At 35.9% G+C, this 18,463-nt stretch overlaps 1 protein-coding gene across 1 annotated transcript; it reads left to right on the top strand.

The window, feature by feature from the left end:
• Nucleotides 1–5,517: 5,517 nt before the first annotated feature.
• Nucleotides 5,518–14,859, top strand: adm2b (adrenomedullin 2b; the record flags this gene model as incomplete). Its single annotated transcript, XM_081372348.1, has 2 exons — nucleotides 5,518–5,588; nucleotides 14,475–14,859. The coding sequence occupies 2 exons, from the start codon at nucleotides 5,518–5,520 to the stop codon at nucleotides 14,857–14,859; spliced, it is 456 nt and encodes a 151-aa protein (XP_081228474.1).
• Between the last annotated feature and the right edge of the window lie 3,604 nt (nucleotides 14,860–18,463).

Here is an 18,463-nt window from a genome sequence, read left to right as displayed (position 1 = left end):
CTGAATCATTCACAAAACACACATATCACCTCTCATCAGTTTAGGTTATAATTCTGACTTGAACAATTACTCGATTCACACAAAAATATTCAAGAGAATGATACTGTGAAGAGAATAACATACAGCCATAATATCCTACTGTTGATTGTCTTATGCGGGTTTCTTCTGAATACTGCTGTTGAAACATGAGGAATGGAGGGAGAACAGATATTTCTCCTCTATCCCAAGCATTCATTAAACGAACAGCCCTGAGGATATCAGAAATATACACATGAATTCACACACACACAGTGGAGAGCTGGTCTGACTCGTTCCCAAAAGGAATTAGATCCCTTTACTCACACAAATATCACATTCAGCCATTGTCATGCATCAGTGTATTTATTACTTTGTAAAAAATGTTTTACTATAGCCTAAAGGAAATACATTTTTGGATAACAGACTGTTACATATTTCTCCAAAACAAAATAGACGGCCCTATTATTCAGAATGCAAAATGTTTTAAACAGCAGCATGCTAGATGTTGTCACATGATCTATCCACGTTACATATTTGCAATTTCAGTTACATGAATTAATAGCAGCTATTTTGCATTTTCAATCCATGTTTCAGCAAAAACAAGTTCACTTTTGGAAGTTAATTTAAATAATGAGTCAAAAATAAGTAAGGCCTGTTGCATTGTGGGATACTGCCCTTTGAAATGTGCTCTGATGTATACTGCACATTGAAGCTAATGTAGAATGATATCCAGTCATGTGTGTGTCTACTTTGTATAATATGTGAATTTTCACTGTAGTAGCAGGCCTATATAAGTGTGTATCAACAGTATGCTATTTCTAACATTGATGGAACAACACATTCAATCTGTACTGTACTTGTAACAGGTTTGATTTGAAATACTATTACTCTTACTAGATGACATTCCAAATTCATCCAGTGTGTCAAAGCATTGAGTAAACATAAATGTGTTTCTCCAGCAGGGGACAGCAAAGGAAAGACTGTTTTTGCAGAACTCTAGAGTTTATAGATTTAAAACGCACTCACACGACCTATTTAATCAAAAGAGTCGACTCTAAAGGGCTGTTAACACTACGTTGTGAAACCTTATGAAACAGTGTTTGGATAAGAATTTGAAAGCCCTTTGACCATTAAAACTTCTCATAAATGCACAGATGTGATTGGTTGATTCTTTTTTCAGTGGGCACCTGCTGATGAGCCGAGATTGGAGGAGTGAACGGGGTGAGTGGGTGTGTAGTACAGTAAAGTACAGTAGCTGTGTGATCACTAGACTGCTGTGTTAGAGGCTGAAATGACTGTAAGTGCTTGACTGGACTGATACAGTAGTGGCCAAAAGTGATGTCGAATATGTGTTTATAATGACCCTGCAATTTCCATTCCATCAAAATATGAGGAAAATGTTTTATTTTAAATAGGGGGGAAGACCAAAACACTAAACTTGTAACAACAGCTACAGGTTTTACTTTACTATGCAATATAGAACAACAATAAGCTTAGAGGAAAAAGCATACATTGACTACACCATAATCAGATATTTATATTTCCTTTGTTCTCTCTTGTTTTTGCGGCAGTCTGGTCTAAACTGATGTCTGCACAATTTTCACGTTTCACTGCGTTATCACGAATAAAACAATTGACTCCAAGTGAAACTTTCAATAATATTTGAATAAAGGGTGAAGATATCAATTTTCACTTTTAGCCACTACTGTATATCATGTGCACGTTTAAAATGGTGTTGAATCAGACTTCAAACTAAATATTGTTTGAGCAGTTTTATTTTTTCCATTCATTTTATGTGAGGTTTGCAACCAGCATTAGGGACTGTCTAAAAAATACAGTTTTAAAAACTGACTTATGTGTTTTTTTTTTTTGTAAATATAATATAAAAACAGCACAATAACGTTAACAGGGTTCATTTCACATTTATTTGTATAGCGCTATTCACAATATATATCATTAATTAAGAGTATTCTGTTCTCAGAGGTGACTGCGTCAAAGTAATGTTCATATGGCAGAAATGTACAGTTCTAAGACCATACAGATCATTAGCTAACATCATGCACGTATTATTAATTGATGCAGAAACAGTAATGAGCATGTTAAAGCAATGATTACATGTGGTGGTCATAATGATTGCAACACATGGGGGAAAAAAATCTGTCTAAACTGGCCTAACTGGTGACCAAATGTTGATTTATTGTTATTGATAAATTAATATTAATTAATTAATAATAAAAAAAAAAACTGTTTGATACTTTTTTCTTACAATAACATTTGGTTGAATGGTCGAGCTTGATCAATGCAGTAATATTTTTTTTAAATCAGAAAATTAAAAAAAATAGTTTGTTCTATGAACTTTTTTAAATTGTAGTCCCAACACAAATGGGTTAGTAACCTTAAGTTGTAAAGGTTAGGTGGATTGAACACAATTACGTAGCGACAATGTCCTGAACTGTGTTGCTCATTTTAATGAATTAAACTGAACAAGAGGCAAAAATCCCTTTTCAAGTGCATTACTTGTCTTTACTCAGTCCAGAAAGGGGGTCAAAACTGGATTTGTGTCTGCTTTAAAAAAAAATCGGTAACACTTTATTTTACAGTGTCCTTGTTACATGTTACGTGTACTTACCATATTAATAACAGTAAATTATGCATATGCAACTAACCCTCAACCAAATCCTATTCCTACCCTAACCCTATAGTAAGTATATGTAGTTACTTAATATTACTCAGTACTTAAATATATAATTACACTGTAACAATGACACAAAATAAAATAAAGTGTAACCAAAAAATCATATCTGGGGTGAAAATGGGAAAACTATCACTGAGGCAGATCAGAGGTGAATTAAGCTCTCAACTGAATTTAATTTGGCACAATACACCACTTGAATTCTACAATATGCTTTTAATAGGATTATAGTAATACTGTGATGAGTTTCTTATAACAGTGGATGATAGTTTAATGAATAATGAAGAGAAGAGAGACACTTGGACACACACACAAATATACACTTACACACACACAAGCAGACTGCTCTGTCTGAGCGAACTCAGGCATGAATGCAAACGTATCCTGTTGCTGTCTGACCCATGACGCAAAACAACACACACGCACGCACGCTCACACACAAAGTCTGAGGGCTAATGGTAAGTGTATGGTTTGTTTGTACTGAAAATAAAAGACACAAAAGTCATGCAAAAAACAAAACAAAAAAACACAGAAGAAACATAATTCATCTATTTACATTAGGCTGATAAAGCAACTTTTCCAAATAATGAGACACCCAAAGTTTATGACATCATTTATGATACTGAGATGTAATAAACATCTAAGCTCTTAAACACACAGACATGTGTGCCTCTTAACACACTGGCATAAAAACAAACCTGACCTTTATAACACTGCATTATAAAAAAAACAATGCAAAAAAACTTTAGTGCTGTTATACAATTTAGACAATGGTATTGCTTCTAAAATCACACTAAGGTCAAGGTTTAACAATAAAATGACCTTAAACAACAAATCTGTAGTATATATCGACAACAAAGACCACAAAACACACTAGCATCAGTAAATCTCTCTCTCTCTCACTCACACACACACACACACACACACACACACACACACACACACACACACACACACACACACACACACACACACACACACACACACACACACACACACACACACACACACACACACACGGGGTCTCAGACTGACTCTCATTAACATTAACCGACCTGTTGTTAATGCTGTCTAAAATCCTCTTTAAAAGGGCACAGGACACAGTGAGCTCGATTAAACCAAACACACGCACTTCTTATATTGTCTCTGACCTTTAAAATGAGCCACTATGTCACACCTGACAGCACAATTATATTTTTATATCATGACACAGTATAAAGGCTTGAAGCTAAACACTTCAACATTTAGAAACAATATTTCCCTCATGAACTAGTGTTCCAGAGCCTTATGTTCCTATAATTCAATTTACTTGCAAAAGAAAAAAGAACAAATTTTAAAAGTCAAATCCTTCCATATATATATGTGTTACTGGCAAAGTGTGAAATCCCGGTATTGTATTCCTAGGCAATGTATAGAATTCCTGATATTTTTTGCAAAAAATACATTACCTAATTCTATACATTACCTAGGCATTCTATAGAATGCCGGATTACACACTTTGCTGATAACATATTATATACATATACACACACACTCCCAAAATCCAGCTAAATAAATAAATATTAAATATATTTAATACATATTTATTTTAGTAATATATTTCTTTATGATTTATATATTTAATATATATATTTCTTTATTAAATATTGCACTGTTTTGTGCATTAACAATATGGCAAATTATACAAATAACTATACATTTTATCCTATACTATATAGAAAAAGAAAAAAAGTCGGCAGACCATGACTCCAAAAATGTGAAAAATGTAATAATAAACTCACACACAGGTGGTAACGTTTCGAGCATGTAGGCTCTTCATCAGACCTCTTCGTTTTATCCTTTACTATATATATATATATATATATATATATATATATATGATAATATATTATATTTAATATGTATCATATATATATATATGTATGTATAATATAATATATATACAACCATAATTTATTAATATAAGTCATATATTTATAAACTATTTAGATACATTTTATTCAGCATTTTACTCTTCAACAAGCTCAGCATTTTACTCTTCAACAAGCTCACCATAGTTTTAAGATTTAAATAAATATCAAGAAAAGTAACACTGTTAAAAGAACTAGTAATATAAATATTAAAAGCTATTATAGAGTTAATACCGAGTATATGTAGCCTACATATGTTTTAAATGAGAAAACAATACAATACACTGTATCAATACCGTTATAGCCTACATATTAAATCATATTAGCATATTGGCCACACCCCCATTTTGATTACACAGAAAACACTGAAGGGTGTGCTCTTAAAAGCATGACAAGCGCGGCATATGGAAATATTTATAGAAAACACAGTTTATTGCAGTGATGCGATGCGAAATGAACTGGTGGCTAGAGATCATATTAAATGGTAACTAAGGCTGAACCGCATGTGGAGTTTCAGTTGTCCCGTGTCTCCTCCCTCTCAGTATTTAAGAATCTGCTCCATCCATGAGCCAGTCCTGAGACTTTCTCCAGCCACATCAATCAAAGTCCTTCACCCACAGGACGCGATCTCAACAGTCTCACACACCGCGTGTGATCATGAGAAATGAACGGGATATCTCCCCATATTAATGTGTCTATTAAAGTAGGGAGTTAATAAGCTTCTTCTCTGTTTAAATGTAACTTTTTACCAAATATAGATCATTTTACTGATCTGACGAACTTCGTAAGTATCCTAAATGACTGTCTTGTCTGTTCTCCTCCACAGCCAGCAGCACGTCTCTATAAGAGCTGAGGAACATCATCGAGTCGGACTGAAGAGGACAACACACTCCTATCATGAAAACACTGCTGCTCGTGTGTGTGTTTCTGCTGCCTCTGCAAACACTGGCGCTGCCGCTGCGCAACAGGTGAGAGACGCGCGGGACACCGGCGCCGCCCGGTCACCTGTGATGATGCCATCATCATCCTCATAATCAAGACACCATGCTGTTAATATTATAGTACTCCATTTCCTGGGTGTTTAATATCGTGATTAAGAAAGGTTTAATATCCAAAGTTAAGAAAAGTTCGTTTAGTGCTCGTGCGCGCAAATGTAACGCTGTTTACGTTGATTACCAAAAATGAACGTACGATGAGCAATATTTTTAAATAATTTAATCTTTAATAAAACACAATTGTTCATGTAAGTTCAGAGGGCATTAACTAAGGTTAACAGACACAATTTTTGATTTTAAAAATATATTAGTTAATGGTGAAATTAACTTGAAGGTGTATTCATTAGTTCACATTAAAATGTTATCAAAATATACTTCACTCTTACCAGTAATGGTATTGCCTATAAATAGAAAATGTAGAGGTAACATAGATTGCTAAACTTTAACTTTAGCAATCTATGTAATGTCATGGCAAGCCATTTTAACATTCATAATCTAGCATATGTATTAGTCATGCTTATTTTTAATTGCTTGCTTTATTTTTTTCCTTCAATTTCACTACTTCTATAAAAATTATAGAAAGCAACTTGTAACTAGTAGCCCTATTACAAAATGTTTTGTGTCCCATAAGAAAAAAGCCGAATACTATTCCTATATACACTGTAAAAAATATTTTCACAATTTGTTATCGCAACATTTTACTTTGGACACACCAACTTAGATAATGTGGTCCAGATAACATAATATTTTGACTTTTATTGTATACAAATGTTGAGTTCATTGACATAAAAAAATTGAGTTAAGATAACCAAGTAACTTACTTTTTTAAGTTAAACCATTTTTTTTTCAGTGTTTGCTACTGAGATAGTGACTAGTATATTAGGTAGTTAAGAGTATATAATGAATAAGAAAAAGTGAGTAATTGAATAGTCACATTTATATTGGTACTAAATAAATTGTTAATTTTAAAGAATGGATGTTAAAATGGCTTGCCACATGTGTGTGAGTGCGTGTGTGTGTGTGTACGGGTGTGACCTGTAGTTCTCTATGAGATAGTATGTGTCACTTGACTGTCTGCATTTGGCACAGAGAGCTTAAGAGAGACGTGCCACCTGTAACGTAGTTTCTCAGATTTCCCCATCGTGACTGCTTAGTCATGATATGGATCGGGTTATTCCTAACTCTGATTTGCAACATGAAAGATCCTTCAACACAATCCACATACCTCCTAAAGTGTTGCATTATTTCTAAATTGTGTTAAAATATCAAGTGGCATTCATTTTAAAGTGCACACTTTCCACAAAAAAAACCATTTAACAAAATAAAGTTTATTAGGTTTTAAACGATAAAACAACAGACATAATAATAGAGATTCTGCAAACTCGACACACCGAGTATTTAGATACTGACTTTTTGCTTTGTTTTTTTTTGTTTTTTTTTGTTAGAGGAACTGACTTCATACATCCACTAAAAAGCACTACAACACAGTAACTTAAAGTATTAGCTAAAATGTTTCGATTCCAAAAAAGCTTTAACATATTTGTTAACAGGTGTTACTTGGTTATATTTAATGGTGTCATTTAGTTTGCAAGTACTTTTTGGGGGCCACTTCACCTATTGGTTTGGGTTTTGTAATTAATGCCACTCTTAAAGCCTAATTGAACACAGTCTCAGTGGTGCCCCCTCAAGTCAAGTCAAGTCATCTTCATTTATATAGCGCTTTTAAAGCAACAACATGGAACTTTTCCTCTGCGGTCGCCCTACAGGTTGGAAGCGGAATTGTCCATTACCGCTGTCGTAAAATGAAGCATGCAGGTTTTTTTTCATATGGGCAATGATAATATTATTAATCTTCCCCCTTTCATAATTTATACATGTTTAGTAGACTAAACATTTTAACTCAAACATTTGCGATTTGCATGTCGATTGCAATGCTCAAATCTGAACGAAAATGATAGCGATAGCATCCTAACCATCTAAAACTACCATGTTAGTGTTTACTAGCTACCAGATTGATAATTCGCTCATCTACTAGCTGATTCATGAAGATAAATAAATGGAGGACCAGATAGTTTCCATAACGTAGCCAGGCAGACAACAGATTAGAAAAACTAAAGATAGTATGCAAGCAATTTACAGTTACTTACTAGTTCAACAGCATGACGGCCAAGTCAGCATCGGTCTGGTAACTCTCCTCCTCCATAAGCTCACGCCAGCGAGCAAACGCTCGACCCATATTGATCCTCGTCCTGCCTTTCAGTTTATCACTCTCCCTTTTCCTCTTTCGACTCTACTCCGACAAAACCTTGGACTTCTTACGTTTCGCTGCTGCTTCAGCCATGACGAAAACAGACGTACGAAAACAAACGCGCTGGTTGGCCACATTTGAGGAAGTGGTGGGCAAAGTGACGTATGCCGTAAAGCAGTCGAATTTTGTAGTTCTTTTTGAGCGCTGGTTACTACCCGCACCCCGAAGTTACATAGTGCCAGTAAAAGCGATACAGACCCCGTCAGGCTCTGGCAGACGTCTCATTCAACCGATTGTAAGTCGATGTACTATCACAAGGGTCTTGGAAATATATTATGAAGGTTGAAAAGTTACATGTTGTTGCTTTAACAATATAGATTGTTCCAAAGTGGCTTTACAGTGATAATAGGAAATTAAAGTAACAGAGATGTATTGGCTTGTATTGAGATGTATTGGCCGCTAACACGACACCGTTTTAACAGAAAACTCTAAGTTCTCTCTACGCAAACTTTAAAAACGAGAACCTGTGAGAACGCTGACGGCGTGCACATGCGTACTACGAGTTCAGTCTATAGGTATGCGCGTTTGAATATATGTGCGCAGGCGTGTAGTCCTTCCCTACAAACCAAACCTCAACAACCTACTTGTCTGGCCTTAAAATAATACAGAATTGTATTGCTTCCTCCTGGTGGGATGAGGCAGTTTACTCCACTGTGGCCTTCAAAAGTGAAACAAGCTTACAGCTTAATAAATGTGAACACGCAGTGTGTGCCTAATGTGAGAAAAGGTCATACAGACCGTGTGAGGTCACAAACAAACAGTGATTTAAGACTTTAATGTTCAACTGGAAATTAAATCCTCTTTTAGTCACACACTCACACAAGGGCATAATGAATTTACGTAAGGTGGGTTTAAGCAGTTTTTCCCCAAATTAGCCACTCTGGTTCTGTTTTTAAAAATATGCCTCTCAGCGAGTGGATTGCAACATCATTCTTAACAGTTTGTTAGATTAAGATGGATATTTGTGCATGATAACATCTCTCGCAGACCCCATGCGGGGCACTAACGTGGGAACGCTTCTCAATCTCTTTCTCAACCTAAAACTTTCAGACTTCCTCCTTCTAGTCTTCCACAAAGCAGAATAAAACCACACAATACATCTCCTCTTCTTCCTCTGTCTCTCCTCTATAATCCAAGAGACACTTCACCCAGCTGTCTTCCATAGTCACAGACCCGTGTGTGTGTGTGTGTGTGTGTGTGTGTGTGTGTGTGTGTGTGTGTGTGTGTGTGTGTGTGTAATTTAGCACCTGAGACTGAAGTGTATGAATGGAGCAGTGAAACAGTAGGACTTTAGCTTTGGGCAGAGGCTTAGAAGGGCTTATGCTGGGACAGGGTGATTGAGTAACGGTGCTAGGCTGCGGCTCTCTGGACCGATTTCTATTCAGAAGATCTTTATGATGCAGCAGAGGATTTTCCTATTTAATCATGGGCAACTGCAAGAAAGGATGTTAAACAAATTAAGATAAGAAGCTGATTTCATCACGATAATGCAAAGTAAACTAATTACTAATTGAATAAGAATTTGAAATGTGAATAATGCTTACCTGTGCAAAAGTTGCCACCAGCTGGGTTGTGCGCCATTCAGTATGTAATTGAGAATGTCTTTGAATTCCTAAATTTGAATTCATTTCGAAGTTTGAAATTGAATTTTCAGATTTAAAAAGGAGTTTTGGAAAGAACTAAAAGAAATAAAATAGAAAAAATCAGATAGAACAACAAACAGATAGACAGATAGAGAGAGAGAGACAGACGGACAGAACGACTGATAGAGCGACAGACATACAGAACAATAGATAGCTGGACAGACGGACAGACAGACAGATAGAACAACAGACAGAATGGTGGAAAGAAAGATAGAATGATTAGCAGACAAAGAATGACTGATTGAACAACAGACAGATGAATGATAGACAGACAGACAGACAGAGAGAGAGAGAATGATAGACGACAGATAGATAGAATGACAGGAATGCAAAGTAGATTTGATCAGACAGACATTAATAAAAATCAGACTAATAGAACAACAGACAGATAGAGAGAGACAGTCAGACAGAATGATTGATAGAATGACAGACATACAGAACAATAGATAGCTGGACAGACAGACAGACAGACAGACAGACAGACAGACAGACAGAATGATAGAATGACTGATAGAATGAAAACGCCAGCTATTCAGGCACTGCCCGCAGTAGCGCTCCTGCGATAGAAGAGAATTTAAATCTTGCAATAAATTATTTATTTCCCAATTATATACAATTACACTTAAAGGGATACTTCACCTCTGGGAAGATGAATGTGTATTTAAAATATGTCATTTAAGTAGAAGAAATGTGGAGAAATTTTTGAATTTGGAGCTTTCTAGACTGAGAAAAGCCAGAAAATGTATTTTTGGCTTATGTGGATGAAAGACAACAACTCCCAGAATGCACTTGCTTCGCTGCCTTAGGAGGCCACGCCTACCGGTTAGAGAGCACAGTTGAAAACAACAAGGCTAGCCTAAGTGATGAGTTTGCCAGGGATTTAGAGACCCAAAATGTCCGGGATTCGGCTTTTGCGTTCTACAGTCGCCATTCATCATGTTTACTGTGGCGAGCAGGACGAGGCTGACGGCCGCGGGAGAACGCATCTCTCACGGAGGAGCGGGAATTTTCTTAGCAATGTTAAAACGCACATCAACCGCATCAAACGCACTTGTTTAGCGTCCATGTAAACACTACAGTCAGATTCACCGATCGGAATTAATTCAGTTAGATTGAAACGAGAGGTGTGCATGTAAACAATGAATGGCGACCGTAGAACGCAAAAGCCGAATCCCGGACATTTTTAACAGTCTCGCCCGCCGGACAAGTCCGGGAAAAGGAAGATGGTAACCCCTACTTACTCAGCTTTCTCCTATTATTCAGCTTTCTCCACAGAACAAGAGCATGCTAGCTTAGCTTCCAAAGAAAGACGGCTGATACTGTGTACATTCTGTGAGTGAGATCCCACCCTGTATGGGCGGGTTGAAAACATGCGGAACAACGCCATCTACTGGCTGTAGTCTTTAGCCTCTGGCCAGAAAATCCTCCGATGACGCAAAATGACGATTTTTGCGTCATCGGAGGATTTTTTCCAGACAAAAAATACATAAATCTCTCCTCTCAGGGGGATATGAGGGGGGAAAGCATGGTAATTCGAAAATACTACAGGTTTTCTACTAATACAAAGCTTAATGCTAAATCCTGAAGTAACCCTTTAACCCAAGTTTAGCTAGTCAGCATCTTCCCATTAGCCCTTGCTGGTAGATATTATAACTACACCATTTGGCACCTAAAATATTCTTTATACATGAGCTCTGTTTTCTAACATTTGTAAAGCCCGCTATATTGGTCCAATCTGCCGGTTCGCCAATACACGGGGAAGGTCTCACGTGTTCTGTCCTCACTCATGCAAAGAATTGGTTGGTTAAATTTGTAATATATTAATCATATATTTACTCGTTTATTTCATCTGACTCCATAAATGAAAGGTTTTAATATCTGTGCCTCACTAAAAGTGAGCGAATGTTTGACTATTCCGTTTAACTCTTCAATGAAAATAATATCAAAGTCAGTCAGAATAATCAAATGTAACAATTTATTATGTCAGGTAAATGTATCATGCCAATTTCATAATCAATTCAAAGATAATCGATACAAAACATCAAATGCTCTGGAATAGAGAGAAGATGCAAACCCAACATTAAGAAATACGTGAGGCTGAGAGATCTATATCTCTCAACCTAACGGACCGATCTGAAGTACAGAAAAGGCCCCGAACTCTCTGCTGCATCTCATTAAATAGTCAGACCTCTTTCACATGGAAACATGTGCTAACAAAAGAAATTTGCATGCAGTGGTCGCACCTTCATGGGGGTGGATGACCATTTGCTTGAGAGACCACCTTCCTTTGTAAGTCAGTTATCCATAAACTCTTAAAACCTAATTACCTTTTATTTTATCTATCTGGATATGAGATATCTGTACCACTCACTTTGAGACATTTCAAATGACACCAAAAACACAACAGTCAATGATAAACATTCACATTAAACCATATTCTTGTGTGAGTTCTTAGTAGTTTGCGGAAGTGAGGTCGTATGGGGGAGGTCAAATGGTAATTAGCCCTTTGTCTCAGACCAGGGCCTCAACCAGTATTTTCAGTCTTACACATTCCAACACATAAATTGCTAGTATTTCATTAGTATTACACTACAGTTAAAATGATCAAAATTGCAGTAAAAATGTGATATTATCAAATGTTATTACAAATTGAAAGAACTGCTCTATTTTAATATATTTTAAATTGTAATTTATTCCTGTGATGCAAAGCTGAATTTTCAGCATCATTACTCCAGTCTTCAGTGTCACATGATCTTTTAGAAATCATTCTAATATGCTGGTTTGCAACTCAAAAACATGTATTATTATTACATATGTTGGAAGCTTGTTTCCACCACAGAATAAAAAATAAAAAAAGGTAATTGCGATTTTATCTCACAATTCAGACTTTTTTCCTTTCACAATTGCGAGTTCTGTTTACATGTGTTAAAGTGAGAATTGCATGATATAAAGTTGCAATTGCATGTTATAAAGTCAGAATTGTGAGATATAAACTCAAATTTGCATTATAAAGTCAGAATTGCGAGATATATTCTGACTCTGATAATTCTGACTTAACGCAAATTTGATCTTATATCTCGCAATTCAGACTTTAACACGCAATTGCGACTTTACATCTCACAATTCTGACTTTATTTCTCAGAATTGCGCGATATAAACTCGCAATTGTGAGATAAAAAGTCGCAATTATCTTTTACAATTTTAATTTTGTGTCAGAAATGTTGAAAACAGTTGTTCTGCATAATATTTTTGTAGAAACCTTGATACACAAACTTGTTGAATAAAACTATAAAACTATAAAAGTATTAATTTCTTTAAGTAATTTCTTAGTGTACAGAAATCTAACAGGTATAGTATTATAGACCTCAAACCACTGATGTATATAATGACATTATATAGATCAGTGCCTCAAACCAAGAGCTAAACGAAGGTTTACACTAAATGCTCCTTATAACCGGAAACTGCTGAGAGACACAGTGATCGAAACAAGCGATTCTGTACATGTGTGTGTTATATTACTGCCAGTCAAGACTAATGCTGTTCAGAAACATGCTGATTAGGATTACAATTTAAGAGTAAAGTATTGCCCTATATCCCCCACTAATGCACAACATAAACTGACTCACAGCCTATAACACCCAGTGAAAATTACACATACATACATACATACATACATACATGCTTAGTAAGGTTTGTTTAGCAGCATAAAACAATAATATTATAAACTATATATAAACCATATAAAAAAAATAATCTAAAAGGATACAAATATAAAAATATATATATATATATATATATATATATATATATATATATATATATATATATATATATATATATATATATATATATATATATATATATATATATATATATATATATATATATATATATATATATACATACACACACACACACACACTGTAATCATTCAGGAAAACTGAATCAAACATTTCCTAAATAGAAAATCGCATTCATCTGCAAATTTGGCAGACATGTAAAACTGGGTGGCATGAAAGGTATTGATGCCAGTTTATTTATTTTTTCAAATAAGTAATCCATTCTTAAAAGACCTGACTTTCCAAACAATGAAAACATTGTGGCTCTGAGACGCTTTTAAAACATTGGTTCATTTGAACAACCCGACATGCGAGTGTCTGGCTCAACCAATACCAATGGGATTACCTGTCTGGCTGAACAACGGCAGATGTTTGGAAAATCCATTTAGAGGAAAAAAAAAAATAGGTTACACTTTATTTTAATAAAGGTAACGTACAGTAATTACATTGTTATGATTAGGGTTTGGTTTAAGGTTGGTTACTTGTAATTATGCATAATTTACTGTTAGTACTATAGTAAGTGCATGTAGTAACGTGTAACTACGTCACTTTAAAATAAAGTGTTACCAATGTAGGCTGCTAATGACACAGAAAGGATAAACTAAGATAAGAAAACTTAAAATAAGAAAATTAATAGCAAATATAGTGCCCAAAATTCCATCATGACAGTGCATAAAATCACGTGGAACGATCCTCAGTCTATTCATTTTCAACCCATCCTTCTCGTTTCTCAGATTTTACTGATATTCCAACAAAAAAACAACGAATGCTCTGAATGTCTGCTGTGAGCCAGACAGAAGACAGGGAAGAGTAGCACGTGAAGGAGTGTGTGTCCTAGAGTGAGGGAATTAGTGCATGCCACAGATAACTTGGACTACAGCCAGAGAAACACTCAATTAATAACAGGCTTCAAATACTGCACCTAAAATGGTCTTAATGCTGCCAAGCCTCTAATTTAACACTAAAGTGATGCTCAAACTACGAATGTCTGAATTATGTATTTAAAAAGATTTGGTCAACCATGTGCTCCACTGGTGGTCAACCAAATAATTTCTCTTTCTCTCACCAGATTGAGTTTTCCAAGTAAGCCTGGGAAGCTTCCAAAATCAGGAGGTGGCATCGCCAAGGAAACCATCACTATTCCTTCAATAGCTTCAAATGCCGGGGCAAGAGAGCGCCGTGCGGTCTGGAGGGCCCTCCTGCATAAAGGACCCCCGTCGAGACAGACCAACACACCGGCCAATCAAAACAGCAGCGCTCAGGGACATTTCCGGGAGCGTCGGCATGTCCTCAGAGGGTCACGCAGTCACCAGCAGGGAAAGCTGATGCGTGTGGGATGCGTTCTCGGCACTTGCCAGGTACAGAACCTCGGCCACCGTCTCTACCAACTGAACAGCCAAAGCGGACGGCAAGAGTCACCAATCAATCCCAGAAGTCCACATAGTTATGGATAAGACTATGACTGACCACACACTAAAAATCTTTCCAAAAATGTGACAACAGAAGCCAACAGACACCAGCGGGCAACAAACTCAACAACTGGAGTAATCAGTTTACGGTGGTCCTGTCCTGTCATGAGAATTCAAATTCTCTTGAGCTCTTGAAATAAAACAGTTCAATGTACTATGTAGTTTCAGAACTCAAAACTTCCTCCCCAAAAGAAAGCATGTATTGAAACTGAGCCGCAAAAATGACTCGTTCTAAACTCTCATGTCATCTAGATGAAAACTAACAATAACATACAGTATGATCACCAACATTTACATGCAAACGTCTATGTAATGTTCAGAAACTTGGCCTGGCCATTCATAAGGAGTAATAAGGGGATGTAAGAAACTACATCACTACTACTCCTAAAAACCTAACGATAAGTGTAAAACGAGGGAAAGTTTGACAAACTGCTCTGCAAATAAGTCTGAAGGATCTCAAGAAAAGAGTGACTTTTTTTTTTTAACATTGTCCTTGATCATTTCAGTCTTAATTGAACATTTTGAGTGGCACATTTCAGCACAGATTGTTTAGTGAATCTCATTAATGTCTTAAAGTAGTGCAACTTTGTAAAGAGGCCGTTTCTGATGGAGCAGCCAACAGAAAACTGGTGGACCTCAGGGAAGAGAATAATGTTGTATTCTCTTATTAAGAGAAAGTCTTAATGTTTGCCGCTAAGTTATTATTTCCCACTTTTATAATTTATGCCCTAATGTAATGAAGCGATTTGCACCTTCATTGTCTTTACAGGAATCCCACACTGTTTGAGAAGATTGTCATCTCTTTCTCTGTGAGACAAATCGCCCTTGACTGAGCCAACTAAAGCCGAACAGAGCTTCAACGTGAGCATCTTAAGAGAAAACATCCCGTATTTGAACACTTAATCTATGCTTAAATATCTATGGGTTTCACTACATTAGATACAATATCAAACCAAGTGGTATTTATTTAAAAGAAAGATAGCACAAGCACAAAAGACAGTTAGGTTTTAAATAATTTTTTAGTCACCATAATGTCCCAAACCTGATCACCTATGTGACATGTAATGGTCGATGATTATTGGTCGTGTCACAGTGACATTAGTTGAACAAACAGAACCAAACTCACACCATTGGTTGAGTCAATGTCAACGTGTTGGGCTGCTCAAACCAACAGAGTTATGCTACAAGCGTCACAGACCCACACTGTTTACACTCTTCCTGGAAATAAAACTCTTACTTATAGCCGTCTCTGCACTAGGACTTGAGAAAGTATTTCACTTCGAAAAATTACACATAGCTGCTTTAAGTGTCCGCATACCTTTTGGGACACCTCTGTATATTCCAATTTAAACTTTTAAAACGTCAAATCTTCATCCATAAAGCTCTCAAACTTTCGACGGCGTCTAATCACGTACATTGCACATGCCAGTCTGGATGACGATGACAACTTTAGTCATGGATGACAACTTTAAACAACACTCTCTGGGCAAACAAGAGTGCACACACATACACACACACACACCATCAGTTTGTCAGTGCGTCAGTGGTGGAATGTTTGCTATCCTCATGTTCACATTTAGGTCAAATGCTACTATTAAACATAAAGCACTTTAAAAGCAACATGATCAATCACCTTCTTTAATGCCATTGACTTGAATGGAAGAGATGCTTTTAAATTCTAAGTTAACAAAAGCTTTTGAGGTGTAAATATTTTACAAGAGTATAATGATTGAATATTGTGCGTCACTGTGCTGTATTTTAATAGGATTTAGCTGTGTCAATAAACAAAACAAATGCAAATGCTTGTTTCGTTTGTTAAAACCATGTGGTAAAATCAGCTGTGATAGAACGCAAACACAGAAGTACAGATCATTCTACTGTGACATTCAATGTCAGAGTGACATAAGTGGGATATGTTCGGGTTCATATTTTTTAATGTTTATGAAAGAAGTCTCTTATGCTCACCAAGGCTGCATTTATTTGTTCAAAAATATTTTTACATATTAAAATAACTTTTTCTATTTTAATATATTTAAAAAAGTCATCTATTCATGTGATGGCAAAGCTGATACAACAGTCAATACTCCATTACAAATCATTCTAATATGTTGATTTGCTTCTCAATAAACATTTCTCATTATTATCAATGTTAAAAACATTCATTTGTAGATACTATTTTCAGGAATCTTTGATGAAAAAGAAAGTTGTCAAGACCAGGATTTGAACCCAAGTATGTTGCTGGAAACCCAAGGTTCTAACCACTGTTCTATGGGGCAGTGTGGACACAATTGGCAGATAATCACAAGAGGCAGGTTTAGAAGGAAAAAACACTCTTTACTTAGTATTCTTCCTGAGCAAACACAAAGGATCCAGCATAAGTGCTGGGTTGAGCAAGGTACAAATCCACACTGGATGATGCAGGCAAAATAGTCCAATAACATAAAACAACATTTACCAGAGAAGCCGGTCAAAAAGGTCTGAGCAAAAGTCTTCTAGGGTAGTCCAAATAGGAAACCACAAAAGCATAGGCTAAGCAAGAGACCTTCAAGACTGAGTTAAAATACAAGCAAATTCAAGTCTTTAAATATACACCTGTTAACACTCTACTAGCTAGGCACAGGTGATTTCATTGACCCAATAATGATCAGTGAATTAGGAGGAAGATGTGGAAGGTCTTGTGCTCTCAGTCTCCCTCTGCTGGACAGACCGTGCTTAATTGAATGAAAATCTTTTGTAACATTATAAATGTCTTTACTGTCACTTGATCAATTTAATGCATCCTTGCTGAATATAAGAATTAATTAGTAAGTTTTTTGGATATTGTCTGCCTACGGTTACTAATAATGAGTTTTTAGACTTATCCATTTGACATATGCTGCTTTTTACTTAATGGACACAGTTCTTATAATATATATCTCTTACTTAAATGGATACCCCTTCTTTACAACATTCTCTTTGTGTTAACCCAAACACACAAACACACACATTTACTTGGCTATCTAAATAGGGACATTGCATAGACTTCTATTGTTTTTAAATACAGCTGTTTAAATTACTCTAACCTAACCCTAACCCACACCCTAACAGAAAACTTTCTGTATTTTTACAAAAAATAAAAAGTATTTACTTTATGTAGTTTTTACATATGAGGACATCTTTGTCAGGTTTTACTTCTGGGCAGTGTTGGAGGAACGCATAAGTAATGCCAGTTATGTAATTAAATTACTTTTTTCAAGTAACTAGTAATGCATTGCTTTTAAAGCTACAATATGTAAAAAAAAATTCACCGCTAGGGGTCGATAATCTCTTACAATAACAATGGCGTAAGTTGATGACACATAAACGGGATTATGGAACTTGTCGTCATGCCGAAGGATCTAATAATGTTTATGGATGAGTGAATGCATTGATGTTTTTAACATGACTGTGGTATGAAGCAGGGTGCGATTGCTAATAAGAGACAGATATCAGCGCCACACACGAGTCCGCGGATATAAAGGAATAAGGACATTTCATTCACATTTCCAAATTACTCGCAAGTGCTGAATTAATACTCACAAAGGTCAGTTTATTTGACGAATTAAACTTG

Source organism: Scardinius erythrophthalmus (assembly GCF_964197995.2).
Source record: "Scardinius erythrophthalmus genome assembly, chromosome: 8".
Taxonomy (NCBI): domain Eukaryota; kingdom Metazoa; phylum Chordata; class Actinopteri; order Cypriniformes; family Leuciscidae; genus Scardinius; species Scardinius erythrophthalmus.
This window is presented reverse-complemented; position numbering and strand designations above follow the sequence as displayed.